The following is a 13,798-nucleotide window of genomic DNA, read 5'->3' on the forward strand; positions in this document are numbered from 1 at the left end:
TCCTTTAGGATTTCCCTCCCCATCTTTGTTGAATGCAAATGAATTCTTGGAGAGGCTGATGCTCCGGACTCCAGAGGGCTGCCCAGGAATAGAGCCCCTCTGTGGGCCCTGCTGAGGACTAACACTTGGCCAGCGGTGTTCACAGGCCGGGGCCTGGAAAAAGAAATCTCTGCTCTCCTGCCCTCTGTTCTTCCTCTGCTCCTGGTGGAGCCTGGGGCAGCTGTCACTTTTGTGTGTCTTATAGTCAAGGAGATCAAAAGAACTTTTTTCTTTTGTGAAGAAAGTTTTATGTTTTGTTTTTAACTGCAATATACTCTTTCCGTACCCCAAAGAGACATGGTGCCTGGAGCTTCTTCTCATCTTTATGAGAAATAGTTTTTGATGTATTAGACTTATTTGGGAAGGCGTTTTTAAAAAATTGTTACTTTTTAAAAAGGAAAGGAAAGGTGTGGTGCTAGAACATTGATGAAAGAGTCGACTGTGAGCCCTTCTGACTAAGTTTAGTTAATGACTTGGCGGGGGGGTGTATGTAAGAAAATATGCAGACTTTTAAAATCTTGTTTCATAGAACTCTTAGCTCACACATCTCATCTCTTCTTCACACACATTTTATGCCTTCTTTCTCTGTTCGAGATTGTTCTTTTTCTCTTTTTCATACAGCAAAACCTGCCTACTCTGCTTCTTTATAGTTTTTAATTTTGTGAATTTCTTTTGAATGAAATTTCATATGGAAGTCTAGGGGGCTGGGCAAGGAACAAGGTAGAACACTCAGCAGGCTGGGAGGGGCTTTTCCTCCCTCTGCCCTGCCTCTAGAAGCCATCCTTGATCCAAATACAGATGAAGACTAGGTTTTCCCTGGTGAGTTCCAGAGGAATGGACCTAGTGACTTCTTCTTCTCACTGCTGAGGCCAGCACCCCCTGAGGAAAGGTCTTCTCTGGCCTCAGCTTTTCAGGAATATCTGCTTTTCTGCTTCCTGGAGGATCTTTTCTGCCCTGGGTCTCAGGGCCTTTCTCTTCCCTGTCACACATTGCTGTGCTCAGAGCCTTTTCATTTGTGACCTTGCTGAATCCACTTAGGTTCCCCTCTGTGGAGGGTCAGCTGCTTCCCCTTTAGACCAGTGATTTCGAAGGAGGTCGTTTTGTCCCCTGAGGCCATTTGGCAATCTCTGGAGACATTTTTGATTGTCATGCCTGGGCGTGGAGGCTGTGTGCTACTGGCTGGAGATCAGAGGTACTGCTAAACATCCAGCAGTGCTCAGAGAGCCCCACCTCCCAGCAAAGAATCCTCTGGCTCAAAATGTCAGTAGTGACAAGGTTGAGAAATCCTGAGTAGAAGTGTTGTCCCTGCCTCCCGTACCAGAGGACAGGTAAATTCCCATCCTAGTCCTGGACACACATCCCTTTGACACCCAGGCAGCTGGTTGAGAGGGACGGACTGAGGTCCTTGAATTTACCCCAGGCTTTGAGCTTGGCACCTCTGTGTACAGCAAGAGCTTCTTTGAAAAGTTTGTGCTGTTGTGCACATGCCACAGGCACACACACACTCAGAGCTATCAGGATGGGGACTGTTCGGTGGGTGCTGTGCAGGGCAGGAGAGGACAGAGCTCTTTGTTAATTGTCCAGAGCAACCTGCCCTGGTGTGTTTGGGCCCCTTTTCCAGGGAGCTAGGATAGAAAAGGTCCATAAATCCCTTTTCACTATCTACATGGTCAGGAGTCCTTCCCCCAAAAAGGCTCTGTTTTGCTCTTTAACTCCGTCGCCTCCAAGACCTGACTCTGCACATGGAGACAGGTAGGAGGAAACTTGTGCCCATCTTCTAGAAAATAAGATCTTGTGCCGTCTCTTCCCAGTCATTCCTTCTATACTGAAAGGAGGGTTCTGCTCCCCTTCACTTCAAGGTCAGGTGCCTTTCCTCCAGTCAGTCAGACAGAAAGCTGGGTGATGGAGTACAGAGCACCAGGGCCTTCCATGAGGCCGGCTGTAGGGAGAGGGCGATGATGCTGGGTGGGAAGAAGCTGTGGTATCAGTTGTACATTGAGCTTGGGCCCCACTTTCCCTTCCCTCCACCCACCCCAGAGTTGAGAGTCCCTGTGCCTCAAGTGTCCTTTTGTACATCCCTGGGGCAGGGCTTGGGAACAATATGTAGGACAAAAAGTGTAAAGGACAAAATTGCCGCTATTAATTTTCTCATGGGTACTTCCAATCTCAGGATTTCCCTAATGTCAAACAGCCCCATGCCCAGTAACCTTCTAGAAGGGTTTGTCTGGGCAGGTAGCTCTTGTTTCTGAGCTGTCTCTAGCCCTTAGTGAAGCCCATAGATTTCTTGCAGTGGCCTTGAAGAAAAGGAGAAGAATCTAGAATCCTAGTAACTTAATCCATAGTAGTTTGGGGAAGCCTTGCTTTGCTAGGTTTAGTGAAATTAGGGCCTTTCATGTGTAGAAACTGTTCATATCACTGCTGCCCCTCCTCTGCCTTCCAGAATTCCTAGTTCTGTCTACTTTCTCCATATTTAAATGTTTATATGGCTGTGGTTTTCTTTGTTTTACAATTCCAAAGTTACTTTTTGTGTGTTCTCTTCATGTGAATCTGCATAATGGATTCTGTTAGGAGTTCTGGTTTGGGCAGGCTTGGGCATGGGAAATGATGGAGAGCCTGGAGTTATTTTTGAAGTGGTTCATGGCATCGTGGAATTTCATTTGGGTATTTTGGGGATACACTCATGATATTTTTTCCCTAGTTGTTCTTTTTTTTTTTTGGGTGCACCCATGGCATGTGGAAGTTCCCAGGCCAGGGATCGAACTTGCACCACAGCAGTGACACCACCAAACCCTTAACCCACTCTGCCACAAGGGAGCTTCCTTTAAGTTCATTTTTAACAATTCTTAACATGGGTGAGTGATTGGAGAAAGGAGAGGAGGAATGAGGGATATTTTTTTTCTCATGAAATAGTGCAATGGTGGAAGAGTAATTGTGGAGAGTAGCCTTCAAGCTCACAGCCTAGAGCTGGGCTCTTTAAGCACTATGGCTGTGAAGTACCCACTTGGTAATAGCAGGTTAAGGAGTCAGCATTGCCACAGCTGTTGCAACTGAGGCACAGGTTTGATCCCTGGCCTGGGAATCTTTTCATGCCACAGATGCAGCCAAAAATCCACCCACCCCACCCCCGCAACATCATAAGCTCTGTCTTCTTGGAGCCCAGGTCATACCCTCTCTGTACTTCACATTTCACCCCCACTCATTACAGATGCTCACAACAGTCTTAAAATATTCTAGTACTTTGTGTTTTTCTATTTTCAGTCAAATAGAACGTATCAGAATCCCTCTCTCAGATGATGTATTCCTTTACTAGGCTCAGAGCCTGTTTGTCCCATCTCATACTAGTGCTATTACTGTTCCCTTCTCAACTCTGAGATGACACTCAACCCTGAGGCTAATTAGACTTTTTGGAAGAGGATGTAGGTCGAGGTTAGGGAAGATGTGGAAATGATGATGGGGAGACATGTTGTTTTTAAAGAGTGTTTTTAACCAAAGAATTTGGAGACACCCAGACTAGGAAGCCTGGTGCCTCTGAAGAAGTAATAAATAGCCCTTGTCAGTAACAGATGGGGTTCGCAGGGGACATTGCTTGCACTGAGGGTGACGACTAGCCTTTGCTGCCCTACCAACCTCCCTCACATTGGGCCACCTCAGCCCAGTTCCATTCTTCCTTTCCTGACTCATCACTGAGCTCATTCGGCCCTTCAGTGTCTGCAGTGCTCATTCTCTGCCACTTGAGTGTCATCCTTTTGGGGGCCCACTCCAAAAAGGCGCAGTGAGAACCCTTCCTGGAATAGAATGATCCAGGGATCCCGACAGTAGAATCTATGAGGGGGCGGAAATCTGCTCTCTTGTGCACTTGCCCCACCTTCTGGGAGAGCAGCAGCATTGCATTTATGAGAGGGCTGCTTTGACCTTCTCTGCCTAGAGCAGTAAACTTGCCTGGGAGACCAGGTCTAACTAAACCTGTCCCCAGACTTGCTAGATCGGCTCAGAGAGGGTGGGTTATTATGAAAGTCAGTCTGTAAGGACTAGCTCTTAAATCTTGTGCCTTATCACACTAATCCTTCCTCATTCCCTCTTAAACTAACTACTCCATTTCTGTGCTACTACCTTTAGGCCCTTCCAAGCATTAGTTGAACCCTCAGGTTTACTCAGCTTACCCACTCCTTTTGTAGAATGGTCTTCCTGCAGCAACTGAGACAGGCCTGTGAGCTCTATCACCATTCCCACCTTTGCTCAATGCTGTACCTCCCTAGGGGTGGTCCCCAACTATAGTAATGAGAAAGCTAGGTGCCGTCTCACCCCACTTAGCACTGCTCCTTCTCTCTGGCCTATCCACTTCCATTTTGAATAAACCTTCATTCTCCAGACACATCCCCAGATCTTCCTTGTCCTTGTTACAGATCTACCTCACAGTGTTACAGTTCAACAAGGGCACAAGCACCTGGTTTACTCTTTCCTTCCTTTACTCTGTTTTTCCCTTCATGAAGGTTAGGAAGCTGGGGGCTAGAAAGGGCTCATAGTCAAATGTAAAAACTCTTTTGGTTATTTCTTTTTTTTTTTTTTTAATCACTGCTACAAACCCATGCCCTATTTCATGAGTGCATTTAAGATTAAATAATTTTTTATTCCATTAACTTTGTCAGTCTTTTTTTTTTTTTTTTGGCTTTTTGTCTTTTTAGGGCTGCACCCATGGCGTATGGAGGTTCCCAGGCTAGGGGTCTAATTGGAGCTACAGCTGCTGGCCTACGCCAGAGCCACAGCAACGCCAGATCCAAGCCACGTCTGCGACTACACCACAGCTCATGGTAATGCCCACTGAGCGAGGCCAGGGATGGAGCCCGCAACCTCACCTAGTTGGACTGTTTATGCTGTGCCACGACAGGGACTCCTCTTTTGGTTATTTCTACTTCTGAAATATCTTACGAGATTTTTACCTCATTTATCACTCCAGAATAGTGTAGACTCTTCAGTTAGGTTTTGCTGTGGTAGGCCAGGGGGTAGGGTAGCCCAAGTAATAACTACCTAGGATATTAACTAATGCTTGGAAGGCACCCCCAGGAACAATGACACTGGAGCAGAGCTCAGAACCTGAGAGGCTGAGAGAGTTGGCCAGTTAGTGGCTGTCATTCTGCTGAGAAGGTAAGCATGCACTCAGGGCTGAAAGCAGAGATGTTCCTTCTCCACCTATTCATTAGTTTAATTTGTCACCAAACAAAACCTCCAGTCTGGAGGGTGATAAGCTTTCCTAGCCTAAGTAAAGAAAGTTCTCCCTCAATTACTGATGCCCACATCCCAACACACACCTTTTTTTGACTGCTCTCTCGCATGCACTTACTACCTTGGACAGCAAGTTTGATTTAGACTCAAACGCACATTTTGTAGTTTGTGTTCCTTTATCCAGAGTTTACTAGTTTTACAACTCCTGCCATGTCTATGCCAATGCCACCCATTGTTCTTTTTCTGACTCTTGGTATTCTCATGTTCTTTGCCTACAATTTGGTATAGCTTTATCTTCTTTCAACTTTTACTCTGAAATAAAACACGAAAGTCTACCTCCTGGTGTCTTATCCTGGGTGGAAAGTGGTGATGGGCACATATATCTGCTACAGTGAGAACACAGGAAGCCACAGCCACGTCTCACAGGGCAGGTTATTGGGCATGCTTGAATTCCTTGTTCTAACACCTTGGCCAGGAGCACCTGTTCAATCCACATAAGCAGAAATTCTGCCTTGTATGCCTCCTGCACAGGAAGAGCCAAGCTTGGAAATTTAGGGATAAACCTTGGAGTTTAGGGGCATACTGCACCACTGCCTGCTGTCTCAGACATCAAACCCGTCATCCTCACGCAGTCTTCCCCTAGGCAAGTATGAGAACCTATGCTGAAGGAAGATAAATTACACAGAGTCTTTTGAATCTCTATCAAATGTGGTTTTTATTCAACTGACAAGCACTTTTCTACAGCTGCACTTGTGGAACATCACATGGCAAAAACAGGAATTTTTTTCTCTAGACTTTTTTTTTCCTTTTTTAAACCTTATTAAAAATGAGATTGGTCCTAAAAATATAGAAAGAAATAAATTTAAATTCACAAAAAACTGTACATTATCAAAAAGTCACTAAAACACCACATTTGGTTATATAAAAAGTCAAGTCCCTTTTGTTGTAAAAGGAACATGGAAACTTGGTGTTGATGGTGTGGTTTCTTCCTGTTACCAGACTGATGGGGGAAGGGAAACAAATGGGCAGGGGGTGGGTTTTATTTACTTTTTTAACCTGCCTTCCCTATTAAATACTCTTGTCAAGAGGAGAAAATCCATCTAGCTCAAGGGGCAGCGAAGATGAGGAAAGAAAAGTGAGAAATGGCCCCTTTGATCATGCCCTACCCCCACCCCCCTTCAGCCCCCCCACTTCAAACTGAGGCTAGGACTCCACCCCACCTTACGAGTGCCTGGTCCCTAGGGAAACAGATGGAGCTAGGAGAGGAACACAAAGCAGGAACAATTGAGGTTTCACTCCCCCGTGTACCTAACCTCCAACAGTAAAATAAATCTAAATACTAGGGGAATACTGCCATGGGGAAAAACAGCCCCCCACCCCACTCTAACAGTTCCAAATGTTTGACTAACACAAAGTTTGTTACAGAGCAGTTATTTAGATAAAATATAAATATTTATGCATAATATAAAGTCAATTCAAATATTCTTCAATCCACCTCTTATTTAAAAGCAAAAAAAAAAATCTCAAATAAAATTAAGTTTTGAGGTTTATCTGACAGAAAAGGCGACTTTAGAAATAGGCTATGGGGGAGAAGGGGCATGAGGGAATAAGAAAGGGGTTGCCCCAGGACCTACTCTGCCCCCCAACCCCCTTCAGTGGCTATTCAGTGCTGCCAGAAGTACAAGGAATGCTCCATCTCACCTCACACCTCCTCTCCCACCAATGGAACATTTCTTGGATGCCTCAGCTCTCTGCTTGGGCCAGCCAGCAGCCACCTCCCCAGTGCAAGTACCCGTAATCTCTGATGGGAGGGGCTCTGCTGAGCAGGAGAGCAGGGGGCCAGGGGCCCATGGCTGTAGCTGGGAGTTAGCAGCTTTCCTCTCCCATGTTGGGGCTTAACTTGGGCAGAGTCAGGTGTAGGGCAGCGGTGGACCCAGAACCCCTCCTCCCTACTCTCTTGTGCTCTGGGGTCTCTGCTACTGGGGAAAGGGTCCCAAGATAGGAAGTAGCTAAGGGAAGGAAAGCACAACTAAACCCACACAAGCTCATGGAATTAGGAAAGGATCCAGTTCTACCCCTCTCCCTGCAAAAGCTCAAGACTCAGAGCAACTGAAAGGAGAGGGAGTTCTTGCTGAAAGACGGCACAGTTTGAAGAGGCTGGAACAGAAGTGACTGGGAGAGAGGGGAGAGACACAGCCTTGTACCCAGAAAAACTGTTCCTGTGGTTTCCCAAAGTGATGGACTGAAACAAGGGGAAAGGTGGGAATAAAAAAACATAACTTGGGGAAACTGAATAGATGCCACTGAACAATACAGGGGCACAATCACAGCATCCTCTCTCCCTCACACTCACACATACACACACCTCTCTCTCTCTGAGGCCAGTCTATTGCTATCTGGCCTCCACCATGGGGGTGTGCCCAAACTCAGCAGTAGTTGTCCCTGAGGAGTTCCCAAGAGGGAGGTTTGGGTAAGAGGTGGGGAAGGAGGCTGGAAGGCCCAAGGTCCAGGGTGCCTCCCTGCCCTCTCCCCAGTTTGCTGAGTGTCAGAAAAGGCCAGAAACTCAGCATGTGAGGAGTATCCAACATTATAGAGGGGCTAACTATTGGCAGGAAGATGAGGCTAGAGAGAAAGACAGGGACCTCTGAACATTTTTTTTCCTTTGAAGGGAAAAAAGATTGAGGGGAAAAGGATGGAGGAACCCGTACACAATAGTTTTACATTATTGGGTGAGAGAAAATCTGAAAAGGATGAGGGAGGGAAAAGGAAAAATTGAGAGAAAGAAAGAAGCAGGGGAGGGACTGAACATGGAAGCAGCATGTTCAGGGCCCGGTGTCCGGCTCGACACACTTGGGAGTTAAGTCCACTTTACTGGCCGTCACTGCGGGTCCACACACAGTACAGAGTGTTTCTCGGTTTCACACATTCACTAGAACTATTGCTATTGTTAAATAGCCCCAGAATGCTGGGGCACGTACAGGGAAGGTGAGGAAGCTGAGAGGAGGAAGGAGGGACTTCTTTCTTCCTCCTCTTTTTAAATTAGGAAATAAAACAAATTATTTTTTCTTTTTTTTGGCTTTCAGTCCAGAAGGACCTCATCTCTGCCCCTCGTATTTGAGGAACAAGAGGAGGAAAGGGATAAAGGGGTGGAGGGATAAGATGTAGAGCGCTGCCAAGGGTAGGGTCAAAAACCAGGGTTCTACCTCTGACTTGAGTCTGGACCCAGGGCAGCATCATCAGGTGAGAATGGCAGGGTTGGTTTGTTTGGGGGCAGGGGGTGATGCCACAAGGTGACACCCACCTCCCTTGCCTCACAGCTTGGCCTGTTTTCCCTGATAAAATTCCTCCCAGCGGCTCTCAAAGAAGCGGCGCATGATATGCCCAGCTTTGCCCACTTCAGAGTCATCCTCGTTGAAGGTCTGGCAGTTGTCAAAGACTAGGAGTGCATCAGCCGCAAACTCCTCTGAGCTGGTGTACCTGGGCAGGGGTAGAGGCAGATCTGTGAGTTAGGGACAAGTCATGGCAGTGACAGAAGAGCCGAGAGGTTGCTGATGTCTACTTACCCTCCCCGCAGCAGCCGCTCGCGCATGGTGGAAAAATCCATAGGGTTTTTGATGATGCGCCGGTACCCACTCACCAATCGTGGGTTCACAGGCTCCAGGAAAGGCCAGGCTGCATCATGGGACTCCATCTCCATCAAGATGATCCTGTTAGGAGAGAGCCAGTGAGGACTGCATTACAGGAAGCGGTCACACTGGACCCTCCACATGGACTGGACCCTGGCAAAGGTAAAGCCAGTGGTTCCCAGAAATCACTCAACTCACTCGCAAAATGTGAGATCACTGTGGTGGTTCCGCATGGAGAGTCGCCGCCGCTTAGCGGGGGAGAGCCCTTCTTCTGAGTACCGAGGCACTGCTGGGCTTTCTCGGCCCCTTGACAGTAGTCGGCGCCGGCGGCCGTCACCCTCTGGGAAGGTCAGCATATAACTACTCTTCCGCTTTTGGCCTCGTTTTGGGAAACCAGGCTTTTGAGTCAATTCTCCCTCTACCTGCTGAGGATAAGAAAAAGGTGAGATCGGCAACAGGTGGAGATGTACTCGGCTTGCCCTCCACTTTATTACAATCACTTATCTAAGTGATTCAGGCTTCAAGATATTTTCATGCATAAAAGCCACCTATGAATTTATTCACATAACCCAGTAAAATGGGTAAAAGGGAAAATGCAACCATTCCCATGTTACAGAGGAAAGCAAGTGAGGTTATAGTCTCCTAGCAGTTAGACTGGAGCCCTTTCGCAGGAGAGACTGAAGGCATGGTAAGAAGCGTTAGCTGTAGGACTGGTGGTAAATGGGCTAAGAAAGAAAATCTCTGTCTTGTGCTTGGGAGTGGACTGAGAGAGCAGAAGGCTTACCTGGGACAAACAGACAGCACAGAACCAGTCTCCTTCTGGGACAGCCTCCATCTTGGGCCGATGACAGTAAATATGGCAGCCACGGTCACATCCATCACAAAGTAGAAGAAACTCATCATTGTCACCCTTCCGGCAGACTAGACAGGTCTAGACCAAGGTTGGGAGGAGGCCAAGTGAGCCCTCAAGTCTCTGCCTGCCAGTGACCCCACCCTCCCCAGCTGGCTGTCTCCTCAGGCTCCCCAGGCCTCTTACCACTTTGTTGACGGACTTCTCCCAGGCAATGGACCTCTCCAGCTGGGCCAGGCACAAGCACACCTGGGCCGCACTACGGCACCGCTCTAGCGTTTGGCGCCAGGCTCGAATGCGAGGGGTGATCTCATATGATCTGGTGGGGAAAAGTGGTGATTTTTCTGGATGAGGAGCAGGATCCATTAAATTTACTCCTTCTCCCTAAGACCCGGAACGGGGACTGGCGGCACTCACATCTCTGTAGTGGTACACTGGGGGGCACCACTGGGCGTGCTGAGCAGGGCCTTCTCCAGCACAACCTCATGAGCTGGCCAGAGGGGCTCCCGCAGGTACCGCCGCTCTACGTTCTGCTCCAGGGCAGCGAGTCGCATCACTGCCAGGTCCAGGGGGTTGGTGGTTTTACGCTGGGGTGCCAGTCCTTCCTTGCCTCGACCTCGCCAGGTGATGTCTTCCTGGTAGTCGGGTAGATGCTCACAGTAGGCCAGGTCTTCACGAATAGAGTCTGGGCTGGGACATGTCCAGCCCTGCAGATGGAAGAGAGAATAAAACTCATTATAAAGGAAGAACATTAAGCATAGGAAAAAATGTGACCCATTTAGGGTCACAGGAGGTCACCTGTGGAGTGGGAATCCCAGGTTTTTCCTAATAGGGTAAAGAGATTAACACACTCTCCTCAACAACCCCCTACCCAGTGCCAGCCCTAGTGTACCCGAATCTGCAGATCAGACAGGATAACCCGCTGTTCCAGTTCCTCTACCCACTGAAGCACAGCTAGGTCTGTTTCATATGTCTTCTCTTTGGGGGACCAGCTCATGATCCCTTCTTGAAAGGCAGGTAGCTGACTAGGCTCAAAGATGGGGTCTGAGAGACAAAAGGCAAAGGGAAATTTCAGGCTGTTCATTGTCCACAGTAGCAGCTTTTTAGCTCAGGCTGTCAGAAATTTATCTTACCAGTGGAGGGCCGTAGGCAGACTTCTTGTAAGAAGTCCCTGTGCTTGTTCAGGTGTTTGTGAAGTGCCTTCTCTCGGATGCCTCGGGGGTGCAGGGCCTTGAGCGTAGCATCCAATGTCTCAGGATCTCGGATCCACCACCAGCCAGAGTGCATCTCTGTGAACACGGTTTATGTGTGTAGGGCAGGGAGTGCAAACCAGCTATGAGTCACACAGCCCGTATCTGATGCCACTTCCTCTATCAATCACCCCATTCCAACCCAAGGTCACTCACCGGAGGGGACAGGCTGAGCTGTCAGCTGGGTTAGGTAACGCTGCTCCATCTGTTTGAAGAACTTACTAGGGGGTCTCCCTCTCCGTTTTGGCTGTCCCAGCCCTGTGTGGCTCTGTGGTATTTCTCCAGGGTCCCCCATTCGCCTTTTTGGAGTCACACCCGGCAAGGGAGTGGAACAGAGCTGTACTGGATTATGGGAGTTGGCAGCACTGGGTCTATTCACCTGTGAATGAGATGAAACATAAGATGAGGGTGTTTTCATGTTTAAAGGACCCCAATGGCCCCATTCCTTCCCCCAACTTCAGCAACAGTCCACAGCCAGGTGGCAACAAAGCCTGTGGCAACATGAAGACAAGTGCACACCACTAATTCTGGCTACTTACTGGCTTGGAGAAGGCAGGAAGCTGAGGGGAAGGAGTGGGCTGGTCCTCAGAAACTGCAGGGGGTGGTGTAGGGGCAGCATTGCATGGAATCTGGGTTGAGAAGCTAAACCAGGGAGCTTGAGTGTCAGGACTGGCTTCTGCCTCATCAGGTTCTGGCTCCTCTGGGGGCTGTGATGGGGTCGGGTCCAGTTTTCCAGGGCTGCTATCAGGTGTGAGGACTGAGCTGCTGAGCAGGGAGCCATGGCTCTGAGTCTGGCTCAGCCAAGACAGGAAGGCTGACTGGCTGAGGTCATGCTGGCTCTGACCCAGAACCAGAGGGGAGCCTTCAGGCTCCAGGAACCCATTATGAGAGTGAGGATGGGACAGGGGCTGGGGTTGGGGCTGGGGCTGCAGATGAGCCTGAAACTGAGGATGGAGCTGAGTCTCAGGCTGAAGCTGGGCCTGAGGTGGTTCTGAACCTTGACCCTTAGCAGGAGATTTCAGGTGCCTAGGTTGCATAGACCCAGGTTTAGTTTTCCGAGGCCGGCCTCGGGCCCGGGCAGGAGAACTGGCAGAGGTACTGGAGCCAGTTAACTCCCTCTTCAGAGAGAAGGGGGCTGGGCTGGGTGATGAATGGGTTGCCACTTTTAAGGAGTCAGTTTCCTGCTTTATCACATCCTCAGGAACTGTAAAGAAAAGTGAAAAGCATAAGACATACACTGATATATAAGGAGGAAAGAGAGAATACAAACACAGGACATACACTTTCTTTTCCTCTTGGACTTGATTCCCCCACCTTTTGAGATTCCACTGGGAAAGCTTACATGCCAGTGAACATACTATCTGGTAAAGAAACACTATCTTCCAGGTAATCATCATCAGCATAATCATAAGCTAACATTTATTGACAACTAGCTATATATTAAGCATTATTCTAAGAGCATCAACTCATTTTAATCCTCTCAACAGCCCTACAATGTATACATACTACTATTAACTCCATTTTACAAATGAAAAGACTGATGCATAGAGCTGGTAAAAGGCAGAGCAGGCAGACAGGCAGTCTTATTCCAGAGCCTGTGCTCTTAACCACTATGCTACTAAGTCTCATAAAGTCAAAGTAGCCTAGGATGACCAGGCAGAGGAAAAGGAATTAACTTTTGTTAGGGCTCAATTCAGGGTCCCATGACACACCTACCTAAGCTCCCTTCTGTTCCTTCCACAAAGATACCAGTCAAATAGGGCAGCACCCAGTAGCGGCGTCTGTAGCGGTCTTGGCCCAAGGAGACTGCCCGAAGCATCTGGGATGAGTGAAGCAGCTTTTTGCGAAAGAAGAGCTGACGCTGGGTAGGCAGTGGAAAAGGAAGATAATGAAAAACACACTTCCAGGAGTTCGGTTGTGGCACAGCGGTAACGAACTCGACTAGTATCCATAAGGACGCAGGTCTGATCTCTGGCCTGGCTCAGCGAGTTAATAATGATCCAGCATTGCTGTGAGATGTGGTGTAGGTCGCAGACACAGCTCAGATCTGGCATGGCTGTGGCTGCAGCATAGGCCAGCAGCCGCAGCTATGATTCAACCCCTAGCCTAGGAACTTCCACTTCCATATGCCACTGGTATGGCCCTAAAAAGAAAAAGGAAAACAAAAAACAAAAAATACTTCCAGGGTGACAGTGGTGACTTTGTCCAGTATATGGGAAAAGAGCAGTGACCCTCAGCTTCCATAGAGAATTGCTATCATCTAGGCCCAGCTCATAAACTGATAAAGTCTCACCCAGCCCCTATCTCCAGCTCCTGGGAAGCTAAAAGCACAATACCTTGCTGAGTTTTTCTATCTGGCGCTCTAGTTCTGGGATGCTAGATGTTGTGATATCAACCTGGAGAAACAAGTGGATACCAAGAAAAAGGTAACCATCAGATTCTAGAAAAAGAAATAATCTGTCTCCCAACTCCCACCAGCTCCCACTTTCCTTGGTCTGGGCACGTACCTCTCCATCTCTACGACCCCTACGGCCATGGACGGCAGCTGCAGTCTCCTCCTCTTCTTCCTCTTCCATGCCACTGGTCTCCTCCATGATGCGAGAACTGCGCCTCCGCCCCAGGCCTTCCTCTGGCCCCTGCAGCTCTATCTCAGGTCGCCCAGTTCTCTTGGCCAGAGCAGTTTTCAGTCTTGAGATAGACAGATGACAAGAAACTGTGGTGAGGAACATGATGCTGCCACAAAAGGAACACCTCAAATCTAAGCCATCCTGAACCCTGGGGTAAGTTCCCAACCCCAGGAGAAGCGCTGAGGA

The 13,798-nt window shown here is 48.4% G+C and overlaps 2 protein-coding genes across 18 annotated transcripts in view; one reads left to right on the forward strand and one right to left on the reverse strand.

Annotated features, from left to right (window-relative positions):
* RBMS2 (RNA binding motif single stranded interacting protein 2) overlaps positions 1 to 5,594 on the forward strand; it is a 113,678-nt gene extending 108,084 nt beyond the window's left edge. For all 4 annotated transcript variants that reach the window (XM_021092894.1, XM_021092892.1, XM_021092891.1 and 1 more), the window contains one exon: positions 9 to 5,594. The gene's annotated coding sequence lies outside the window, so the exon portion shown is untranslated. The remainder of the gene's footprint in view (positions 1 to 8) is intronic.
* The window catches only part of BAZ2A (bromodomain adjacent to zinc finger domain 2A), a 50,507-nt gene continuing 41,300 nt past the window's right edge, over positions 4,592 to 13,798 (reverse strand). For 10 of the 14 annotated variants that reach the window (XM_021092883.1, XM_021092887.1, XM_021092884.1 and 7 more), the window contains 13 exons: positions 13,493 to 13,673; positions 13,322 to 13,381; positions 12,702 to 12,846; positions 11,525 to 12,189; positions 11,142 to 11,364; positions 10,869 to 11,024; positions 10,628 to 10,779; positions 10,153 to 10,442; positions 9,922 to 10,054; positions 9,670 to 9,816; positions 9,084 to 9,310; positions 8,823 to 8,966; positions 5,956 to 8,736 (listed from right to left, as the gene is read on the reverse strand). In XM_021092883.1, coding sequence (XP_020948542.1) covers positions 8,571 to 8,736; positions 8,823 to 8,966; positions 9,084 to 9,310; positions 9,670 to 9,816; positions 9,922 to 10,054; positions 10,153 to 10,442; positions 10,628 to 10,779; positions 10,869 to 11,024; positions 11,142 to 11,364; positions 11,525 to 12,189; positions 12,702 to 12,846; positions 13,322 to 13,381; positions 13,493 to 13,673 — 2,689 coding nt within the window. In that variant the 3' untranslated portion in view covers positions 5,956 to 8,570. Of the gene's footprint in view, positions 8,737 to 8,822; positions 8,967 to 9,083; positions 9,311 to 9,669; positions 9,817 to 9,921; positions 10,055 to 10,152; positions 10,443 to 10,627; positions 10,780 to 10,868; positions 11,025 to 11,141; positions 11,365 to 11,524; positions 12,190 to 12,701; positions 12,847 to 13,321; positions 13,382 to 13,492; positions 13,674 to 13,798 lie in introns of all 14 variants that reach the window. The other 4 variants (XM_021092877.1, XM_021092881.1, XM_021092882.1 and 1 more) reach the window with 2 other exon arrangements.

The sequence above is a fragment of the Sus scrofa genome, chromosome 5, assembly GCF_000003025.6.
Source record: "Sus scrofa isolate TJ Tabasco breed Duroc chromosome 5, Sscrofa11.1, whole genome shotgun sequence".
NCBI lineage: Eukaryota > Metazoa > Chordata > Mammalia > Artiodactyla > Suidae > Sus > Sus scrofa.